The sequence below is a fragment of the Mustela erminea genome, chromosome 4 (genome assembly GCF_009829155.1).
Source record: "Mustela erminea isolate mMusErm1 chromosome 4, mMusErm1.Pri, whole genome shotgun sequence".
Lineage (NCBI taxonomy): Eukaryota > Metazoa > Chordata > Mammalia > Carnivora > Mustelidae > Mustela > Mustela erminea.
The window spans coordinates 95,530,665-95,553,374 of NC_045617.1; the positions used below are offsets into that span (position 1 = coordinate 95,530,665).

The window sequence follows — 22,710 nt, forward strand, 5'->3', positions numbered from 1 at the left end:
TAAGACATAATACATGTTTATAAAAAGCAATTCATAAAACCATAATATAGAATTGCCCTACTTATAAAATAAAACATATATAAGTGATACGCATATAACATTTTATAGAGAACACATCTAGAGACTGGAATGAAGTAGGATTTTCACATTTTCTCTACGCATTTCCATATTGTTTGCATTTTATAGTGTATAATCACCTGTTTTCTGTGTGACTTGAGAAAGGCTCTATGTCTGTACATAAGTAGTGGCATAGCAAGATGGACCCAGAAGGGCCATGTCCCCGAGTCTGGCTTGTCTGAGCTCAGGTGGGAAAGCCTGAACTAGAAGATTAGGGAGAAGATAGAAGGGGAACAAGGGAGAATTTCCTAGGATGAAGAGAAGACACAGAGGTGAATGAGCTCTTGCCCCACTGCCAAGCAAAGACTGGCAACAATCTGTCCTATGCTACATTGCCAGCTGAGGGTCTCAGATAGCTGAGGGGTTAATCATTATTTCACCAAAACTGGGCTGTGAAAATTTCAGGAAGTTACTTTACCTTTCGAAGTGTCAGTTTTGTCATCCGTTAGGAAAGGGGAAAGGATCAGCTATAAGTAAATGTCACATTCTTTGGTAAAGTTGAATTCAAGGGAGCTGTGCTTATTCATTTCAGCTCTGTTGTTCCATCTGACCTTGTGGTACCCAATCCACAGCTCCCCGAATGAATGATAGACTTTCTTCTCTTCTAAGGATATTCAGAGTATCATGGGCCTTCTTCACTGTGCTTCAGTCAGTTCCTTCTATCTCCTGGACTATATACTCCTGCTGGGAGAAGCCATTGAGAAGACATGACCACTAATTGATTCATAAAATGGGCCCAGGCAATCAGAAGCTCCTCCCCCACTCTCTTGTCCTTGGAATGTACATTTCACCCACTATTCCCATACAAGGAATCACTTCAAGGATGAAGCCTTGAGAAAATCATGTGTTACTGAGACTGCCTGAAGCCCATTAAAGATTCTATATAAACTCTTAAGATTTTGATGAAAGATAATAGAAATCTACTAGTCTTGCTGGGGATAAGAGAAGCCAGGGATACCCCATGATAAAACCAGGAACTCCCAGAGTTGCTAACGTGCTACCGAACACCCACCTTCCCCTAATTCAGACAGACAAGAGGAGTCGATTCCATTTTGACAATTGAATCAGTGACAAATGCTTTTTTTTTTTTTTTTGGCCTCTAAATGGACAATAATTTTTAATTTTTTATGAGAAGCTTTTGGTACAAGGGTCATCTAGATCAAGGAACAAAACAAAGTAGTTGAGGGAGGACAGTCTCTATATACTTGGGGCAAATGGGAAGTAAATCTCAATCGATTCAACACAGGAAAAATAGCTCAGAGGCAAGCTCTGGCTCCGGCTGAAATAGCCTGGCTGAGTCCTGAATGGTTCCGCAGGGAGGAGAAGAAGGATGGGAGTGACACGGGGAGCAGAGCGATATCTGCGGACATGGAGAGAAAATCTGGTGTTGCCACTGGTTTCAATGTTTGATGCCTCCACCTGACTGAAAAGCCATTTTAGCACCCTAGGCCCCATTTCTCATCTGTAACTGAGGATCATAACACATCGCTCTCAGAGTGGTTGTGATTATTAAATGTACAGTGGCCAGCAGGAGAAGAAGTGCCATTTGTTCCACCTCTGCTCCAGTTCCTCCTCCCGCTGTCCTCCACATCTCCTCCTTCTGACTGAGGGCTTCATCTCTACAGGATATCACAGCCTTTTATCCAGTTGTCTTCTCCTTCCACGCGAGATGTTCATTGCTAATGAGAGTGTATTCTCTTATGACAGAACTATTTTTGGTTACCAGATCATTTGATGTGAACACCAACCAGTCAGCATACTCTTAACGCCCAAAGAGTATGAGTTGAGAAAGCCACATTCCGCGCCTCATGTAGGCCCCTTGGAGGACTGAATGACCTAGTCAGAAGAGTCCTTGATGTCCATTTCATTAGGTACATTGTTCTCGATCATCTTTAATTCCTCCTATTTAAATCAAGGGTTTACCATAATCTGGCTCTCACATCCTTAATAACCCTGTAAATCAACACTGTCAGGACTTAGTTTCTATCTAAAAATTTACCTGAAATATATGCATTAAGCCCTAACTCTTCTTTATCTTCCTACCTTCCCCCCCCCCTTAAATCTGTGCCACTAGGAAACTCTGGTTGAATTTGCTCTAAGCAGATTATTATTGAACTCTTGCAACTAGAAACATAGAAAGGCACTGGGAAATGGCAGAGAAGTTCATGGAAAGTACAGGAAGATTTCTTGTAAGCTAATGTAAAGTAAAACTGTGAGTTCCCCTTATTCTCAGTATTCTTAATAAAATTAATTTGACCTGCTGTTACAAAGGAACTTCTAGTTTTAAAGATTTGGAATGTGCTTAGTTAAATAAAGTCTCAGTAAATTCTTTCTTCCCATTTAAAATTCTTATGAGATACATCCCATTTAATGGAACTCTCATAAGAGAGGTCAAAAGCAAAAATAGTTGTTTTTTTTTTTTTTAAACCACACACAAGTGAACAAAAAGGCATGCACTGACATTGTCTGTTGGGTGAGGTCATAGAGAGGACATGACTGCCAATTGACTTGAGAGCTGGACCTGAACAATCTGAGACTACTCCCCCCTCCCCAGTTCTCAGAATGGATGTTTGCCTGCCTTTCCCACAGCTGGAGCCATTTCAAAGACATAGCCTTGAGATTAAGATGTTGTTGAAGCCATCTGGACTAAATTTGTGACTGAACCGAGTTCAGACCTCTATATAAACTTTTTCAGACTCCGGCAGGCAGGTGTGGAGATCAACTCATCTTGCAGTCACCCAAGACAAGCCTCATAAGGAAGTTCCTTTCCTTATTAAAACTACCACCTACCAATCAGAGGTGGTCTGCCTCTTCTTCAGTCTCTCCCTGCCCTCCAAATATAGAGGCCAATTTCATATTTCATCCAGGAATCTCCCGAGATTGCAAATCAACACTATCTGACCTTCGTGTAAATAAAGCAAGTTCAGATTTGTGCTCATATGAGCTATGCCATGCACATGGCATTTCAAAATATGTTTCAGGGACCAGTCCTCCATGTGTCATTTAGTGTCCCATGCAACAGTGACAGTTTATTGCATATAAAGATGAAAATTGTTGCTGCAGTGTGCACAGTTGATGGAGAATAGAAGCAGCCTCCTCAGTAGCTAATAAAAGACCATCTGGAGGTAGCCTTCAACACTGATGTTACATTTCATTTTTTTAATGCACTAGAGATTGCATGGAAAATTAGGTTTTGTGAAAGCTAGCAAAGTGGCATGTCTGTTGCCTTTCCTTGGGACTTTGTCATTTATATTTATGATATTGTTTCTAAACTGACAAGGTGACTCAAATCAAATCCATTAACAGAACTTTCTTTGGATGTGCTGCTATAGATCTCTGTATATCACAAATCCACACCTTGGAAACAGACTAAATATCATACCTTGTGTACTGGTGTCCTCTAATGATCTGTAGTAGTTAAGGTAAAATTCAAAATCTGATTTTTTTTCCTTCCAATCCTGAGTGAAAAATTTGTCCATTGCCTTAATGGATAACCCATACATTTGTTTTCTCTCTAAGGAAAATAAAATTAATAATCTTCAGTGTTTACTCTGTCTGAGACACACATTCATATAAAAAACACTCAAGAAGAGTATTAAGGTATTAAGAAAACTGAGGCTCATTAGGATAAGTAGATAGGATATCTTGGCCAGAATCCTGCAGGTGGAAGAGGCTGAACTGGAACCTACATCAGTCTAATGCCCAAGTCCATGATTGTTCCACATCTCCATACAACTCACTGAGCTTAGGCTGAGCTACTACACCCTGCGAACACAACCATCAAAGCCTACAGAGGAAGCTTGATCAATGGGACAGAAAGAAAAAAGGAAAATGTATATTCATATTGAAATCAGAATCTTAGAATGCATTATACCCATCAATGCCCACAATTAGGTTATTTCCACAACACCTGCACATCTTCACTACTGTCTAGTGGATCTTCAACAGACCCAAGAAGTGAACATGTTCTCTTTTAGCCCTGTGGGCGCACACATATGCACACACAATAGGTGCTGAAATGTTACATATTATCATCATCTGATTAATGAAAATTGGTAGATAATCCACAGGGCTAGAGTTATTACATGGGACTGTATTAGAAATTTAAAATAGATGCTAAAATGTTACATATTATCATCATCTGATTAATGAAAATTGGTAGATAATCCACAGGGCTAGAGTTATTAACATATGCACACACAAATATACACACATGCACCTGTTAAAAATACTCAAATTATTTAATGAAAATAAAGAACTTGACAGAGGAAATGTATCCATATAGAGAGAGGATACCTTCAGCATTCTTTAGCACACATCTTCTTTCCACTCTTGGTTCCGTACGGAGTGCAGAGTTCCTGTTGACGTCTCTTCAGAAAGTGTTCTATCATACACGTGTTGGACTCTCCTGGTTCTTCAACTAAACTTGACCTCCATAAAGCCATATTTACATTAGGAATAAGGGTGGGTGGTAGGATAGATGAGAGCATAAGGTATGCACAGGTGACTAAAATTATACCTCGGCTGCCAATTTCCTGTTGTGCGGAAAATCCATTGCAAGAATATGCCTCAATCTGCCCTTTCTCTCTGTGCCTCTCCCCATCTATTACTCAAACAAATACCTTTTTTACTCCTTTAGCTCCTTTATATTCTCTTCCAGATCAAAATGTATGTGTGTCAATCCTGACATGGATTGTCACTACTTCTCCCACAGTTATTTATTTGCAGTTTACTCTCAGACCTAACTGGAATTAAAGAAACAGTCTACTGTTAAAGGAATTTCTAGTACAAGCATGCAGGAAAGTGTATTTTGGGGCAACATCTTTGGAATCATAGTAGTTATGGATAGCAACTTTGAACACAGTCAGAAGTTTTGAATGTGTAAAATGCCATCTTTTATCAAATAAATCATGGTAATCCGAATTAGCCACAACCTCGGGAAAAATACCTCACTGAAAAATTGTTACACAAGTGAGGAGTGATTCATACTCACAAATTCGCTAAAGTACACTTTAAAGAACTCTTAGCTGAGTTCTTAGCAAATGTAAGTCTAAAATTATCTCAAAGGTCTTCTATAATAAGCATTTTGGAGGGCAAAAATGATACTTGGAATCCCAAGACCCCCCCCCAAAAAATAATGCCTTTCTATTCCAGGTTCTTTGCCTCATAATCAAAATAAATATTGTAGTCAAAAAGCCTGGGGTTTTTTAGGGGGTGGGGTGGGGTGGGAAGAGCTGTCTTTCTGTTTGGGCAAGCCAAAATAAGAAGTGATTAACTCCTCTCACCTAAAAAGGCACGGAACACAGCTTGTCTTCACTTTTTGGCCTGTTGCAGACACCATCTCTCTGAACCATTTTATTTAAATGATGCTGCCAACATACTTATATATAACATCACATATCTAAAAGTTTTGCTTTCTCCCCCAAGCTATGGAATGATTCGCTGGTGATGCCAGATTCCTTTGTGACACATATTTACTACAATGATCCTGGATGAATTGAATTCATTTAATCCATGAATGAATTGAAACTAAGGGGTCTATTGTGACCTAAACTGCATTTTTAGTGAGAAATCATTAAGGATTCCAAAACAAGAAATATCTCCCTAATCCCCACAGCCTTGGCCAATCCTAGGCAAAAAGGGAAATGCAAAATGTCTCCTGGCCTCCTATCTCACTGGCATTTGAAAAAGGTATTATCTATCACAAAGGCCTTAGTTATAGAAAAGGATGTGAGAGGGAAAAAAAATCATATAGCTCAGATAAGAAGAAAAAAAAGAAATATATAATTGTGTGGCTGCTTCAATAATATACAAATTCATCTTCTATTAAATCAGTGAGCTACCTGGAGGAAATCAATTTTTTAGAAAGATTTCATGGTAAGATGTTAATAAATGATAAAATCCATATCCTATTTTCAACCTTATCATGAATTACATGCTTTAAGTTTGACTGTCCTAATTTCCCTGAATAAGATCTGTTTCCACCCACCTCTTTTACATACTCACACTTCTGCCCACTTAACCTCTCTTATTGTTTTAGGCTCCTGGTGTTGTCTCCTCTTTGAAGCTTTCATTTCCCCCACAGGAGAACATTGGCGACTCCTTTTGTGTTGTCACAGCACTACGTGGAGACCTCCTTTATAACACATAGTCACAGTCTCCTTAGGAGCTCATCTGCTGCAAACTGGCTAACAGCCCCTTCAGAATAAGAAGCATGTAAAATGCATATATTAGTTTTATTTCCAAGGGCTAGAAGTGAGGCTAGCATAAAATGTAACAATAATAATTACTATAGAAAGCATTTATTGGTCTTTGCTGCAGAGTTCAAAGCAGGTTTCATGCATTATCTCATTAAATCCTTAGGACAAACATTTGATGTGGGCTCTATCATCATCCCTTTTCGGAGACAGAAAATCGCAGCAGAATCCTTGCAGTCCTTGTAGCACTGACTACCTGAGACTACACAGTAAATGGCTCCCCCTGGAGTTCGGTAGTGCGCCCAAGCTACGCACAAATAGCAATGGTCTCTCAGTGTTTTTAGAATCCAATTTAAATGTTTAATTTAATATTAGGCTTTTACCAGATGAACCTGTAATTAAAAAATATATATATCTTTAGAGGCCTTGGATGCCTTAAACGGAAGAACATGGTAGAGGCAAAGAGGATCATCTGTCTAGTGTCCTTTTAAACTTACTGTCTAGATAACCATTTATTCTGACAGAAAATTGTCACTAAATTGCTCGGATGACCATATGGTCTAATAAAATGACAAAACTAAAGGAGACAAAAAGACAGACTTTTTGAAGTCAAGTAAAAACAGTCCAGAAAACCTGAGAGTGTCATCACTGTTACTCTATTCTTCTTCTTCTTCTTTTTTTTTTTTTTAAAGATTTTATTTATTTACTTGACAGACAGAGATCACAAGTAGGCAGAGAGGCAGGCAGAGAGAGGAGGAAACAGGCTCCCTGCTGAGCAGATAGCCTGATTTGGGGCTCAATCCCTGGACCCTGGGATCATGACCTGAGCTGAAGGCAGAGGCTTAAACCCACTGAGCCCCACTCTGTTCTTTTACCTCAACCTCCACCCCAAGCAAGCTCTATTCATTCACAGAAAGAATTAAACAGCAAAACTGTCTTTTTGTTATAGACGTATGTAATGCTTACTGTCCCTATGCAGCATTGCTAAAACACAATGAAATCTCATATGTTTAGAATCTAACAAATGGTAACCACCCAATAAAAGTACAAAATTACATAAATTCATAACATTTATCTTATATTTTCCCCATGACCTCAGAACCAAAAGGATATTAAAAGAATAACCCTGAAAGAAGTTATTGAATTCTGCATGGCTCTTTTTTAAGGGGATTTAGGGAAATTTGTGTTTTGTGTTGTGTGTAAAATACTCTTAATATCATGCCCTGATCTCATGTTAAGTGGTAAGAGGAGGTCAGTATAACAAGAGGTTTGAATGCAGAGGGAGGAAATAGGCCATGAAGAATTAGTAACTTAAAATGAGTTAATGTGAATTAACAGAAAAATTTACTAAATAGAATAATAATCTCATATCCAAAGTCACATTCTAGCTTCACTGCTAATGAATGAATCATCTTAGCACAAATGCAGTACAGTTCATGGACAATTATCAGCATGTAGTTGTACTGATCACAAATCACAATCACAAAGGATGACATTAGGTACATCTGGGCAGACTATTAAAGAGATGTGCTTTTCTGAACAGTGTTTATGAAACCTATGGGTCTCTAAGATGGGCATCTGTTTAAATGTTTTTTCAAGGAAATAGAATAATCCTGAACTTAGGGAGACACCTACAGGTACAGCAGAAAAAAATAAAAGGAAGATCAGAGAAACAAAACAATAGTATTATGTTTATTCAGGAAAACCAAAATGATTTTTCTCTGAAAATTTTTTTGAATGCTGAGAACTTTTCATCATGTTAGTCACAAATTTTGTCTAATGACCTAAAGGATGGTTCATAATTCTTTGGAATTGGAGTCAGGATTTGCCTATGGGTAGAAATAACATTAGCTGTTACCATCATCAACATCATTTTTACTATGTCTTCCAGAGAGTAATAAGCATATTTACATATTCATCACTTTGATGTTTTTTCCCCCTCATTTAAAATAAAAATATCTGTAAAAAAAATCTTCTACATTACCAGTGCCTTAACATAAATAGTTTTATTAGATCCTTTTTTTTTTTTTTTTTTTTTTTGGTAAAGGAAAAGTTTTTGAATAGTATGAAGTGGATAGGAATTTAAAGATGCTAGTGGAGGGTGGCGGGGACCCATGGCATAACCTTGTCTGTGAGTAGATAACCTAGAGCTATTTAACTACCTCCTCAGCTCTCCCCTCCATTGTATGAATCCTCACTCCCTGAAGTGGAAATCAGAGGAAGAAATCATCTCTGTTTCTTTTGTTGCTTTAACTCTTCTACTACTGAACAGCTTTTGTTCAGAAAGAATGTCTCTTCAAAGCTCTCCTTAACTTCCTATACTATGATCATATTAATATAACACTGACATTTTCATTAAGTTGCAGGGAAAGGATTTTGATGTCTTCATAGTACCCTAAAGGCATCATACTAGTGTGCTTCCAAAGCCAGAAAAACTCTAGTGCTGACAGAAGGATCACTGGAAAACAAATCTCATGATTTTCCTTTCCTCATTTTGAGATTATGCCGGTATAACCAGTCTCAAAATCATTGCACATCAAAAACAGCCCACAAGTTCCTGGCCCGAGCCCGAGTCCTGGCCCCTCATCTTACTCTCCGAACAGCATGAGCTTCACCACCCACTCCACCTTCTCTTCCAACTATCGGTCCCTGGGCTCCATGCAGTCGCCCAGCCACCGGGTCCAGCCTGTCAGCAGCGCGGCCAGCGTCTATGCAGGCGCCGGAGGCTCAGGCTCCCGGATCTCCGTATCCCGCTCCACCAGCTTCCGGGGCGGCTGGGGGTCCGGGGGCCTGGCCATGGGGTTGGCCGCTGGGATGGCCAGGGGTCTGGCCGGCATAGGGGGCATGCAGGGCGAGAAGGAGACCATGCAAGACCTGAATGACCGCCTGGCCTCCTACCTGGAGAGGGTGAGGAGCCTGGAGGCAGATAATCAGAGACTGGAGGTGAGAATCCGGGAACACCTGGAGAAGAAGGGACCCCAGGTTAGAGACTGGGGGCATTACTTCAAGACCATCGAGGAGCTGAGGTCTCAGATTTTTGCAAGTTCTGTGGACAATGCCCGCATCGTTCTGCAGATTGACAATGCCCGTCTTGCTGCTGATGACTTCAGAGTCAAGTATGAGACGGAACTGGCCATGCGCCAGTCCGTGGAGAGTGACATCCACGGGCTCCGCAAGGTCATCGATGACACCAATGTCACTAGGCTGCAGCTGGAGACAGAGCTTGAGGCTCTCAAGGAGGAGTTGCTCTTTATGAAGAAGAACCATGAGGAGGAAGTAAAGGGTCTACAGAACCAAATTGCCAACTCCGGGTTGACCGTGGAGTTGGATGCCCCCAAGTCTCAGGACCTCAGCAAGATCATGGCAGACATCCGGGCCCAGTACGATGAGCTGGCTCGGAAGAACCGAGAGGAGCTGGACAAATACTGGTCCCAGCAGATTGAGGAAAGCACCACAGTGATCACCACACAGACCTCAGAGATAGGAGAGGCTGAGATGACCCTCACGAAGCTGAGACGTACCGACCAGTCCTTGGAGATCAACCTGGATTCGATGAGAAACCTGAAGGCCAGCTTAGAGAACAGCCTCAGGGAGGTCGAAACCCACTACGCCATGCAGATGGAGCAGCTCAATGGGGTCCTGCTGCACCTGGAGTCTGAACTGTCCCAGACCCCGGCAGAGGGGCAGTGCAAGGCCCAGGAGTATGAAGCCCTGTTGAATGTCAAGGTCAAGCTGGAGGCTGAGATCGCTATCTACTGTCGCCTGCTGGAAGATGGGGAGGACTTCAATCTCAGTGACGCCCTGGACAGCAGCAGCTCCATGCAAACCATCCAGAAAACCACTACCCGCAGGATTGTGGACGGCAAGGTCGTGTCTGAGACCAATGACACCAAAGTTCTGAGGCGTTGAGGGAGCAGAAGCAGGGTACACTTTGGGGAGCAGGAGGCCAATAAAAAGTTCGAAGGTCAAAAAAAAAAAACAAAACAAAAAAACAGCCCACAAAAGAATAACCAAAATAGGTGAAGAGATATAGCAGATTCCACACAGTGAATACCCAAGGATCAGGAGTGAGTTTTTTTTTTTTAAGATAAAAGACAGATTCTGACAATTCAATCTACCCAAAATAAGATCTTACCTCTCCATGTTTGTCATTTCTGAGCAGTACCTGAGCAGATAAGCTTAGATACTGAGAATATCTCTAATACATTATTCTAATAGTCTTCTCTTATAGACTCTTGCCCCATTAAAAGGCATCTTCCACACAGCTGTTGTGCTAAACACAAATCTTTTCAGATTATTTCCATAGTGAAAACCATTTATGATTCTGTCTTTATCTTTAGGATGAAGTCCAAATCCCTTAACTTGCCTCTAAACATAATCTGGCTCCTGCCTGCCTTCCCAGTTTCCTACCTTCCCACTCATTCTTTTTCAACAACAATAATACAATAACAACATTATTAACATTTATAAAATAAATGCTACATGTCAAGACTGTCCTAAATACTTTTACTGTGGTGAAAATCATGTAACATAAAATTTACCTTACTTACCATTTTTAAGTGTGTAGTTCTGTGGCTCAAAGTTCATTCATACTGCTGTACAACTATTACTACCATCCATCTCCAGAACTTTTCATCCTCCCCAACTGAAATTCTATAACCATTCAGTTCCTTAATTTCCCATTCCCTCTCCTCAGACCATGGCAACCACCATTCTACTTTTCTGTCTCTACGAATTTGACTATGCTAGGAATCTCATATAAATGAAATATTTTGTGACTGGCTGATTTCATTTAGCATATTGTCTTCAAGTTTTACCTATGTTGTTGCATGTATCAGAATTTCCTTCTTTGTAAAGGCTGAATAATATTCTAAGTATATACCACATTTCACCTATCCATTCATCTATCAAAGGACACTTGGGTTGCTTCTATCTCTTGGCTATTGTGAATAAAGCTGCTATGAACATGGGTGCACAAATATCTATGTGAGATCCCACTTTCAGCTCTTTTGGATATATACCTAGGAGTGGAATTATTGGGCCATTTGGTAACTATTCAGTTTTTTTGAGGAATCGTATCATTTCCCCCAATGGCAGCAGCATTGTACATTCCTCCAAGCAACGTACAAGGGCTCTATGATCATTTTAAGTAATAGGTACCTATAATAGGTAGTCCACTTGACTGCCATGGGATGTCCTGATTACATATTATTTTGGTGTGTGTATGTTCTGGTGTTTCTGGATGAGATTAGCATTTGAATCAGTGGATTTAGTAAATTGCCCGCTCCAGTGATGTGAGCATCACCCTATCTGTTGAGGGTCTCAGAGAAGTGAAAGGCAGAGGAGAGAGGAATCCACCCCTCTTATTTCCTGCCTCACTCATTGATCTGGGACATGTCATACCATCTTTTATAGGCCTTAGGGTATGATTTACACTACAGGCTCTCTTGATTCTCAGACCTTCAGTTGGATTGAGTTAGACCACTAGCTTTTCCAGACATCATAGCCCTTCTACACTCCCAGTTTACATCATTATTCTGGAGAAAGCTATATTAATAACCTACACACTTTCATTTTACAGACTATTCATAAACATCCAGTCTCCTGGGTCTTGGGATAAGCCCAGAAATAACAAAGTCATATGTTCATGCCCAGGAAGAAGGTAAAGTCAGATTTAAAGAAATATTCTACCATTTCATCCTTATCTGATTTAATATTCTTATTGAAGTGATTGTAGCAGAATTTGGTTGAAGATTACAACCATAATGTATTTCTCTACATAAATACTCTTCCTTATTTTTTCCAAGATAGGTGTAATTATTTTGTTCATATATGGATTTTGTTTTTGGTGTTCAAGTCAATATAATACTAACTTGAAGAATGAGACTAGTTAGATTTTTTTTTAGGTAAGGTTTAATTTTTTTTTTTTAATTTTTTATTTTTTATAAACATATATTTTTATCCCCGGGGGTACAGGTCTGTGAATCACCAGGTTTACACACTTCACAGCACTCACCAAAGCACAAACCCTCCCCAATGTCCATAATCCCACCCCCTTCTCCCAAACCCCCTCCCCCCAGCAACCCTCAGTTTGTTTTGTGAGATTAAGAGTCACTTATGGTTTGTCTCCCTCCCAATCCCATCTTGTTTCATTGATTCTTCTCCTACCCACTTAAGCCCCCATGTTGCATCACCATTTCCTCATATCAGGGAGATCATATGATAGTTGTCTTTCTCTGCTTGACTTATTTCACTAAGCATGATACGCTCTAGTTCCATCCATGTTGTCGCAAATGGCAAGATTTCATTTCTTTTGATGGCTGCATAGTATTCCATTGTGTATATATACCACATCTTCGTGATCCATTCATCTGTTGATGGACATCTAGGTTCTTTCCATAGTTTGGCTATTGTGGACATTGCTGCTATAAACATTCGGGTGCACGTGCCCCTTTGGATCACTACGTTTGTATCTTTAGGGTAAATACCCAATAGTGCAATTGCTGGGTCATAGGGCAGTTCTATTTTCAACATTTTGAGGAACCTCCATGCTGTTTTCCAGAGTGGCTGCACCAGCTTGCATTCCCACCAACAGTGTAGGAGGGTTCCCCTTTCTCCGCATCCTCGCCAGCATCTGTCATTTCCTGACTTGTTGATTTTAGCCATTCTGACTGGTGTGAGGTGATATCTCATTGTGGTTTTGATTTGTATTTCTCTGATGTCGAGTGATATGGAGCACTTTTTCATGTATCTGTTGGCCATCTGGATGTCTTCTTTGCAGAAATGTCTGTTCATGTCCTCTGCCCATTTCTTGATTGGATTATTTGTTCTTTGGGTGTTGAGTTTGCTAAGTTCTTTATAGATTCTGGACACTAGTCCTTTATCTGATATGTCGTTTGCAAATATCTTCTCCCATTCTGTCAGTTGTCTTTTGATTTTGTTAACTGTTTCCTTTGCTGTGCAAAAGCTTTTGATCTTGATGAAATCCCAATAGTTCATTTTTGCCCTTGCTTCCCTTGCCTTTGGCGTTGTTCCTAGGAAGATGTTGCTGCGGCAGAGGTCAAAGAGGTTGCTGCCTGTGTTCTCCTCAAGGATTTTGATGGATTCCTTTCGCACATTGAGGTCCTTCATCCATTTTGAGTCTATTTTTGTGTGTGGTGTAAGGAAATGGTCCAATTTCATTTTTCTGCATGTGGCTGTCCAATTTTCCCAGCACCATTTATTGAAGAGGCTGTCTTTTTTCCATTGGACATTCTTTCCTGCTTTGTCGAAGATTAGTTGACTGTAGAGTTGAGGGTCTATTTCTGGGCTCTCTATTCTGTTCCATTGATCTATGTGTCTGTTTTTGTGCCAGTACCATGCTGTCTTGATGATGACAGCTTTGTACTAGAGCTTGAAGTCCGGAATTGTGATGCCACCAACGTTGGCTTTCTTTTTCAATATCCCTTTGGCTATTCGAGGTCTTTTCTGGTTCCATATAAATTTTAGAATTATTTGTTCCATTTCTTTGAAAAAGATGGATGGTACTTTGATAGGAATTGCATTAAATGTGTAGATTGCTTTAGGTAGCATAGACATTTTCACAATATTTATTCTTCCAATCCAGGAGCATGGAACATTTTTCCATTTCTTTGTGTCTTCCTCAATTTCTTTCATGAGTACTTTATAGTTTTCTGAGTATAGATTCTGTGTCTCTTTGGTTAGGTTTATTCCTAGGTATCTTATGGTTTTGGATGCAATTGTAAATGGGATTGACTCCTTAATTTCTCTTTCTTCTGTCTTGTTGTTGGTGTAGAGAAATGCAACTGATTTCTGTGCATTGATTTTATATCCTGACACTTTACTGAATTCCTGTATAAGTTCTAGCAGTTTTGGAGTGGAGTCTTTTGGGTTTTCCACATATAGTATCATATCATCTGCGAAGAGTGATAATTTGACTTCTTCTTTGCCGATTTGGATGCCTTTAATTTCCTTTTGTTGTCTGATTGCTGAGGCTAGGACCTCTAGTACTATGTTGAATAGCAGTGGTGATAATGGACATCCCTGCCGTGTTCCTGACCTTAGAGGAAAAGCTTTCAGTTTTTCTCCATTGAGAATGATATTTGCGGTGGGTTTTTCATAGATGGCTTTGATGATATTGAGGTATGTGCCCTCTATCCCTACACTTTGAAGAGTTTTGATCAGGAAGGGATGCTGTACTTTGTCAAATGCTTTTTCAGCATCTATTGAGAGTATCATATGGTTCTTGTTCTTTCTTTTATTGATGTGTTGTATCACATTGACTGATTTGCGGATGTTGAACCAACCTTGCAGCCCTGGAATAAATCCCACTTGGTCGTGGTGAATAATCTTTTTAATGTACTGTTGAATCCTATTGGCTAGTATTTTGTTGAGTATTTTCGCATCTGTGTTCATCAAGGATATTGGTCTATAGCTCTCCCTTTTGGTGGGATCCGTGTCTGGTTTTGGGATCAAGGTGATGCTGGCCTCATAAAATGAGTTTGGAAGTTTTCCTTCCATTTCTATTTTTTGGAACAGTTTCAGGAGAATATGAATTAGTTCTTCTTTAAATGTTTGGTAGAATTCCCCCGGGAAGCCATCTGGCCCTGGGCTTTTGTTTGTTTGGAGATTTTTAATGACTGTTTCAATCTCCTTACTGGTTATGGGTCTGTTCAGGCTTTCTATTTCTTCCTGGTTGAGTTGTGGTAGTTTATATGTTTCTAGGAATGCATCCATTTCTTCCAGATTGTCAAATTTATTGGCGTAGAGTTGCTCATAGTATGTTCTTATAATAGTTTGTATTTCTTTGGTGTTAGTTGTGATCTCTCCTCTTTCATTCATGATTTTATTTATTTGGGTCCTTTCTCTTTTCTTTTTGAAAAGTCGGGCCAGGGGTTTATCAATTTTATTAATTCTTTCAAAGAACCAGCTCCTAGTTTCGTTGATTTGTTCTATTGTTTTTTTGGTTTCTATTTCATTGGTTTCTGCTCTGATCTTTATGATTTCTCTTCTCCTGCTGGGTTTAGGGTTTCTTTCTTGTTCTTTCTCCAGCTCCTTTAGCTGTAGGGTTAGGTTGTGTACCTGAGACCTTTCTTGTTTCTTGAGAAAGGCTTGAACCGCTATATATTTTCCTCTCAAGACTGCCTTTGTTGTGTCCCACAGATTTTGAACCGTTGTATTTTCATTATCATTTGTTTCCATGATTTTTTTCAATTCTTCTTTAATTTCCCGGTTGACCCATTCATTCTTTAGAAGGATGCTGTTTAGTCTCCATGTATTTGGGTTCTTTCCAAACTTCCTAATGTGGTTGAGTTCTAGCTTTAGAGCATTGTGGTCTGAAAATATGCAGGGAATGATCCCAATCTTTTGATACTGGTTGAGTCCTGATTTAGGACCGAGGATGTGATCTATTCTGGAGAATGTTCCATGTGCACTAGAGAAGAATGTATATTCTGTTGCTTTGGGATGAAATGTTCTGAATATATCTGTGATGTCCATCTGGTCCAGTGTGTCGTTTAAGGCCTTTATTTCCTTGCTGATCTTTTGCTTGGATGACCTGTCCATTTCAGTGAGGGGAGTGTTAAAGTCCCCTACTATTATTGTATTATTGTTGATGTGTTTCTTTGATTTTATTAATTGGTTTATATAGTTGGCTGCTCCCACATTGGGGGCATAGATATTTAAAATTGTTAAATCTTCTTGTTGGACAGACCCTTTGAGTATGATATAGTGTCCTTCCTCATCTCTTATTATAGTCTTTGGCTTAAAATCTAATTGATCTGATATAAGGATTGCCACTCCTGCTTTCTTCTGATGTCCATTAGCATGGTAAATTCTTTTCCACCCCCTCACTTTAAATCTGGAGGTGTCTTCGGGCTTAAAATGAGTTTCTTGGAGGCAACATATAGATGGGTTTTGTTTTTTTATCCATTCTGATACCCTGTGTCTTTTGACAGGGGCATTTAGCCCATTAACATTCAGGGTAACTATTGAGAGATATGAATTTAGTGCCATTGTATTGCCTGTAAGGTGACTGTTACTGTATATGGTCTCTGTTCCTTTCTGATCTACCACTTGTAGGCTCTCTCTTTGCTTAGAGGACCCCTTTCAATATTTCCTGTAGAGCTGGTTTGGTGTTTGCAAATTCTTTCAGTTTTTGTTTGTCCTGGAAGCTTTTAATCTCTCCTTCTATTTTGAATGATAGCCTAGCTGGATATAGTATTCTTGGCTGCATGTTTTTCTCGTTTAGTGCTCTGAAAATATCATGCCAGCTTTTTCTGGCCTGCCACGTCTCTGTGGATAAGTCAGCTGCCAATCTAATATTTTTACCATTGTATGTTACAGACTTCTTTTCCCGGGCTGCTTTCAGGATTTTCTCTTTGTCACTGAGACTTGTAAATTTTACTATTAGGTGACGGGGTGTGGGCCTATTCTTATTGATTTTGAGGGGCATTCTCTGAACCTCCTGAATTTTGATGCTCGTTCCCTTTGCCATATTGGGGAAATTCTCCCCAATAATTCTCTCCAGTATACCTTCTGCTCCCCTCTCTCTTTCTTCTTCTTCTGGAATCCCAATTATTCTAATGTTGTTTCGTCTTATGGTGTCACTTATCTCTCGAATTCTCCCCTCATGGTCCAGTAGCTGTTTGTCCCTCTTTTGCTCAGCTTCTTTATTCTCTGTCATTTGGTCTTCTATATCACTAATTCTTTCTTCTGCCTCATTTATCCTAGCGGTGAGAGCCTCCATTTTTGATTGCACCTCATTAATAGCTTTTTTGATTTCAACTTGGTTAGATTTTAATTCTTTTATTTCTCCAGAAAGGGCTTTTATATCTCTCGAGAGGGTTTCTCTAATATCTTCCATGCCTTTTTCGAGCCCGGCTAGAACCTTGAGAATTGTCATTCTGAACTCTAGATCTGACATATTACCAATGTCTGTATTGATTAGGTCCCTAGCCTTCGGTACTGCCTCTTGTTCTTTTTTTTGTGTTGAATTTTTCCGTCTTGTCATTTTGTCCAGATAAGAGTATATGAAGAGGCAAGTAAAGTACTAAAAGGGTGGCACCAACCCCAGGAAAATATGCTTTAACCAAATTAGAAGAGATCCAAAATCGTGAGGGGGGAGAAAGGGGATAAAAAGAGGTTCAAAAAGGAAGAAAGAAAGAAAGAAAAAAAAAGAAGAAAGAAAAAAAAAAAAAAGAAAAGAAAAGAATTTAAAAAAAGAGAAAACACCTAAGAAAAATGTAAAAAAGAAAAAATATATATATTAGATAAACTAGTAAAAAATCGTTAAAAAAGAAAAAGGTAACAGTTAAAAAAAAAAAAATTACCCGAAGGCAAGAAAAAAAAAAAAAACAGAAAATGAAAAAGAAAAAAATTAAATTAACTGCAAGACTAAAAAAATCACAGGGAAAAAGCCCTGAGTTCCATGCTTGGCTTTCTCCTCCTCTGGATTTCTGCTGCTCTCCTTGGTATTGAAACCGCACTCCTTGGTAGGTGAACTTGGTCTCGGCGGGATTTCTTGTTGATCTTCTGGGGGAGGGGCCTGTTGTAGTGATTCTCAAGTGTCTTTGCCCCAGGCGGAATTACACCGCCTTTACCCGGGGCCGGGGTGAGTAATCCGCTCGGGTTTGCTTTCAGGAGCTTTTGTTCCCTGAGCGCTTTCCGTAGAGTTCCGGAGGACGGGAATACTAATGGCGGCCTCCTGGTCTCCGGCCCGGAGGAGCCGAGAGCCCAGGGCCGCACTCCTCAGTGCGCCCTCAGAGAACAGCGCCCAGTTACTCCCGTCTGCCCGACCTCTGGCCGCGCTCCGAGCTCACTGAGCCTGCGACCGGTTCAAGGTAACACCGAGCTGCGAGCTTACTGTTGGCTCTGTCTCTGTAGCCGGCTTTCCCGTTCCAATACCCGCAAGCTCTGCGACACTCAGACACCCCCGATCCTTCTGTGACCCTGCGGGACCCGAGGCCACGCTGACCCCGTGTGGGCTTTGCCCCGGGTAGCCTCTGGAGCGATGTCCCTCAGCGGAACAGACTTTTAAAAGTCCTGATTTTGTGCGCCGTTGCTCCGCCGCTTGCCGGGAGCCGGCCCCTCCCCCCGGGGTCTATCTTCCCATCGCTTTGGATTCACTTCTCCGCCGGTCCTACCTTTCAGAAAGTGGTTGTTTTTCTGTTTCCAGAATTGCTGTTCTTCTTCTCTTCGATCTGCCGATGGATTTTCAGGTGTTTGCAATCTTTAGATAAGCTATCTAGCTGATCTCCGGCTAGCTGAAGTAGTCTCAGCCTGCTACTTCTCCGCCATCTTCACTCCTCCCTCCGTAAGGTTTAATTTTTAAAATAGAAAGAAATAGTTTTATAAGAAATATTTCAAATAAATACCATGACTTTTTAAAATCATACCTTTGTCTAGAGTTTCTGATGAAGTATTAAACATGTAGAGCTTTTAAGGATATATATATACATTTTTTTAAAAATTTTTAAAGTGAAACTGTATATACACAATTAGAACATCACAAAATTTTTATAAATCAGGTATTTTATTTATTTATTTTTTTTTATATATTTGACAGAGAGAGATCACAAGTAGGCAGAGAGGCATGCAGAGAGAGAGAGAGGAGGAAGCAGGCTCCCCGCTGAGCAGAGAGCCCGATGCGGGACTCGATCCCAGGACCCTGAGATCATGACCTGAGCCGAAGGCAGCGGCTTAACCCACTGAGCCACCCAGGCGCCCCAATAAATCAGGTATTTTAATGTAAAGCTTTCAAGACAGCACAAATCAAGTGTTGAATTAAACTGAAGACATGGGTTTACTCTCTGATCATCACTGAAAGACTATTTAAGAAAAAAGCTAACACAAAAACAGGGTATTACATAGATTGCTGCTTCTTTTCCAAACACTTCTCAATATCATCAAGCACTTGAACGGCAGCCTTTGGAATTCGAGTCCCAGGACCAAACACATTGGAAACTCCAACTTCAAACAGAAATTCATAATCCTGTTGAAAGAATTTGTTTAATTAATAGAAGAGACAATATTTCTAATTTCAAGGAAATGACACCAGGACAATGAACGCTGTCCTTTCTTCTTTGTCGCCAATGCCCCCAGCTTTCTCAACTGGTATACCATTTGCATTTGGAGCTGAAAAATTCTTGCTTCCCCAGGACTGCTAATAATAACCCATCTATCACACATTTTCCAAATTACCCCAGTGTGTGACATGTAGTAAGAAGCAGTATGACCCACTGACCAAGAACTTGTAAGACCAAAACCATGTAATTTTCTCTTGCCTAAATTTTCACTACTTGTGACTATTTGTGTTAAATTTAGTATCACATTATAGGTTTGAGTTTACTAGGCTATTTATGACCACTAAGATGTTTTGTCTGCAGTTGGTGAATGGTGATACTTTGGGGGGGGGGTGTTGTGTTAAGTTTTTTTATTTGAATATAGTTGACACAAGGTTACATGGTTTCAGGTTACAACACAGTGATTCAAGTTTATATATTATGCTCTGTGTATGCATAAGTGTTGACTGCTACAATTATAAAGGATACTCATATTAACACACATGTGTATCATTACAGAAAATAATCTTTAGTCTTTAAACTCATAGGGAAAAAGGTATGGAAGACATCAAGGACGTTTTGAGTAATTCAAATATCCAGAGGGTTAATACAACTTCTGTGAAATATATTTCTTAAAAATGTGAGCTTACTTAGATAATAGGCCTGTGTTTTTTCTCAACTCATATTTCAATTCTGATATTTTGTGAAGCCTAATTATTTTGGCTCTTAAATTTAACATCACATCTAAGAGCTTATATATTACAGACTCTAAAACTGCAATACAGATAAAAGTTTCCAAGACAGACAATAAAGAATAAACACCCTTTATATTCCCATATAGTAAACTATATTTGCAAAAATAATAGGCAAGTATGTTAACAAAAGCAGTTTTGTGTTGACTATAACACCTTAAGTACTGTGTTGTTAGAAAGAATAAATAATATATAGTTTGCTTGCTAGATCTGCATGATTATCAACCTCACAATTTCATATATATATATAGTCTGATCTCATAAGTGGTACATAAGTCACTATTTTATATTCTGACCAGTATGCAGGAAAAAATTATAGACCTCGACATAAGATCACACTTCACTGATAGACTCCTGCTCTCGTGGAGGGGTCTTTGTAGCATCTATCAATTATTTACTTAGAACAATCTCATATACACTTCTATTTTTCCCATTCTCAATAAAAAAAGAAAACTTGATATAATTAAAAACTGGATTGGAGAGGGTGGATGGCTTATGGACATTAGGGAGGGTATGTGCTATGGTGAGTGCTGTTAAGTGTGTAAGCCTGACGATTCACAGACCTGTACCCCTGGGGCAAATATACATTATATGTTAATTAAAAAAAAACTGGATTGGAAGCAAACCAAATTTATATTTTAACTAATTATTTTAACTGACAGGTAAGATAATACGTGGAAGTATCCTCCCACCCCATTAATAAATTAATTGACATCACTGATTGTTACCTAGCATTTATTTCTCCTTTTCTAAGATGATCCATATTTTTGTTCAAGAATCCAACTGTTCCCCAATCAGGGGAAATTCAAATTATTGAATTTCCAGAACAAGCTGATTCCATTTATTTCTGATTTAGGATATTTTTGGCTCTAAGAAAACTATGCCCCAATAAAATTAGTTTTAATGAAAAAGAGGTTTTACAAGACCATGTAACTGATAAAACTCTGAGTTAAAACAACATCCACGGATGGAAACAAGAACTGAACAAGGTAGTTACTCTGGAACAACAAAAACAAGTGATGCTGACTGGTTATCAAAGGACTCACTTCACTACCATGACAAAGAGTGTCTAGGGGCTGATAGATGCAACATGTTCACCATTCTTCTCTAGTCTAGCTGTGAGATTTTATTACTTTTATCCTGTTCCTTTTCCATCATTCTTTACTGACTATGAATAAAGTAGATCTCTATCTAGGTTATTAGTTTGCAAGGAGGTAATTCCCTCATAGAAGCTTTGTAAATTGTTAAATCACGCAAAGTGAATTACAATATAGCTTGAATAGAAAACAACACTGCCCACTTTTTAAGTAAGATTTACTTAGTAAAATCACCAGGAAATAATTTAGATCAACATCTACACCAAATTTTTTCTTTAGTAAATGTATACAGTAAGTGGGAACTACATATAAACTAACATTACTCAGGATTCCCACCATAGTACTAGAAAAATACAGGAAATGAACAATACCTGTGGTGGTATCACCCCTCCACACATGACAAGAATATCTGGCCGTCCCAGGGAGTTGAGCTCTTTGATGAGCTCAGGAACTAGGGTTTTATGACCAGCAGCAAGTGTGCTCACACCCACAGCGTGCACATCTGCATCCACGGCCTGCTGGGCCACTTCACGGGGAGTCTAAGCAATCAGAAAGTGAAGGAAAAATCATTTATTCCAAAGAGTATTTTAAAACTGTTATATACTTAATTGGCATTCCATGGTTTTTCTCATTAAAAATCTTGAAGTCAATATAACTTCATTATTTCATCATTCTCAAATCATAAATCTCAACTCATCCTTGATAAAATAGACACCATTACTGTCTTTGCTTCTAGCCCTAGAATTTATCGATTAGATTTAAGTTACACCAAATATAGCTCCCCCAAAAAACCTTTAGGATAAGGAATTATCTTTAGGCAAAATATATTATCTCTTCACACTACAGTTTTTGTAAAATACATCTGTTGTCTTATCAACATTTATTGAATGGTTGAGCAGTACAAGACAACATATCATAGTATCTATGACGAATTAAAAGACTAAACATAAAATTCAATGTGAAAAGTGAATTTTAGGTTTTAAAATAAAATGGGTGGGAAAGAGCGACGTTAGTAAGACAGTACACTAGGAAGCTCAGGACCTCAGTCTCCCATGAAGATACTGAATTGACAGCAACATATGGATCAAAATAACATGAGACTCTAGAAACCAGTTAAGGGGCTAGCTACAAAACCCTGGCAAATACATAAACAAGAGAAGGGATGGTGCCAAGAAGGCTGTTCTAATATTTGGTCATTATTAACTGGATTTAACCAGTATGCTATACAGAATCATAAAGGATGTTTTCAAGTATTCAATTATGAAATGAGTTACCCAAGATCATATTCATTTTCTGCAATGAGTGACATTTGCTTTGATAATTTTCATGTATTTAAATAACTTCATAAAGGGATACCCAAAAGTTTCTCATTGTAAATATAACGCAAATTGAGAAATTTGGGGAGGATAAAGTTATCTCAGAAACTGCTGAACAATTATAAGCTCAAAAAAACTATTATCTGAAAATTTCCTAGTTCAGCAATACT

The 22,710-nt window shown here is 39.2% G+C and overlaps 2 protein-coding genes across 3 annotated transcripts in view; one reads left to right on the forward strand and one right to left on the reverse strand.

Annotated features, from left to right (window-relative positions):
• Window positions 1-8,872: 8,872 nt before the first annotated feature.
• On the forward strand, window positions 8,873-10,293 carry LOC116588725 (keratin, type I cytoskeletal 18-like). Its single transcript, XM_032340213.1, has one exon. It carries the CDS (start codon window positions 8,919-8,921, stop codon window positions 10,221-10,223), a length of 1,305 nt encoding a protein of 434 aa, XP_032196104.1. The 5' UTR covers window positions 8,873-8,918; the 3' UTR covers window positions 10,224-10,293.
• An 8,762-nt stretch (window positions 10,294-19,055) lies between these two features.
• Window positions 19,056-22,710, reverse strand: part of MMUT (methylmalonyl-CoA mutase) — a 31,200-nt gene continuing 27,545 nt past the window's right edge. For both annotated transcript variants that reach the window (XM_032340215.1, XM_032340214.1), the window contains exons 12-13: window positions 21,596-21,763; window positions 19,056-19,305 (exon numbers count right to left, since the gene is read on the reverse strand). In XM_032340215.1, the coding sequence (XP_032196106.1) occupies window positions 19,177-19,305; window positions 21,596-21,763 (297 nt within the window). In that variant the 3' untranslated portion in view covers window positions 19,056-19,176. The remainder of the gene's footprint in view (window positions 19,306-21,595; window positions 21,764-22,710) is intronic.

Coding starts and splice junctions, on each gene's coding strand:
- LOC116588725 (XM_032340213.1), top strand. CDS start 8,919: ATGAGCTTCACCACCCACTCCACCTTCTCTTCCAACTATCGGTCCCTG.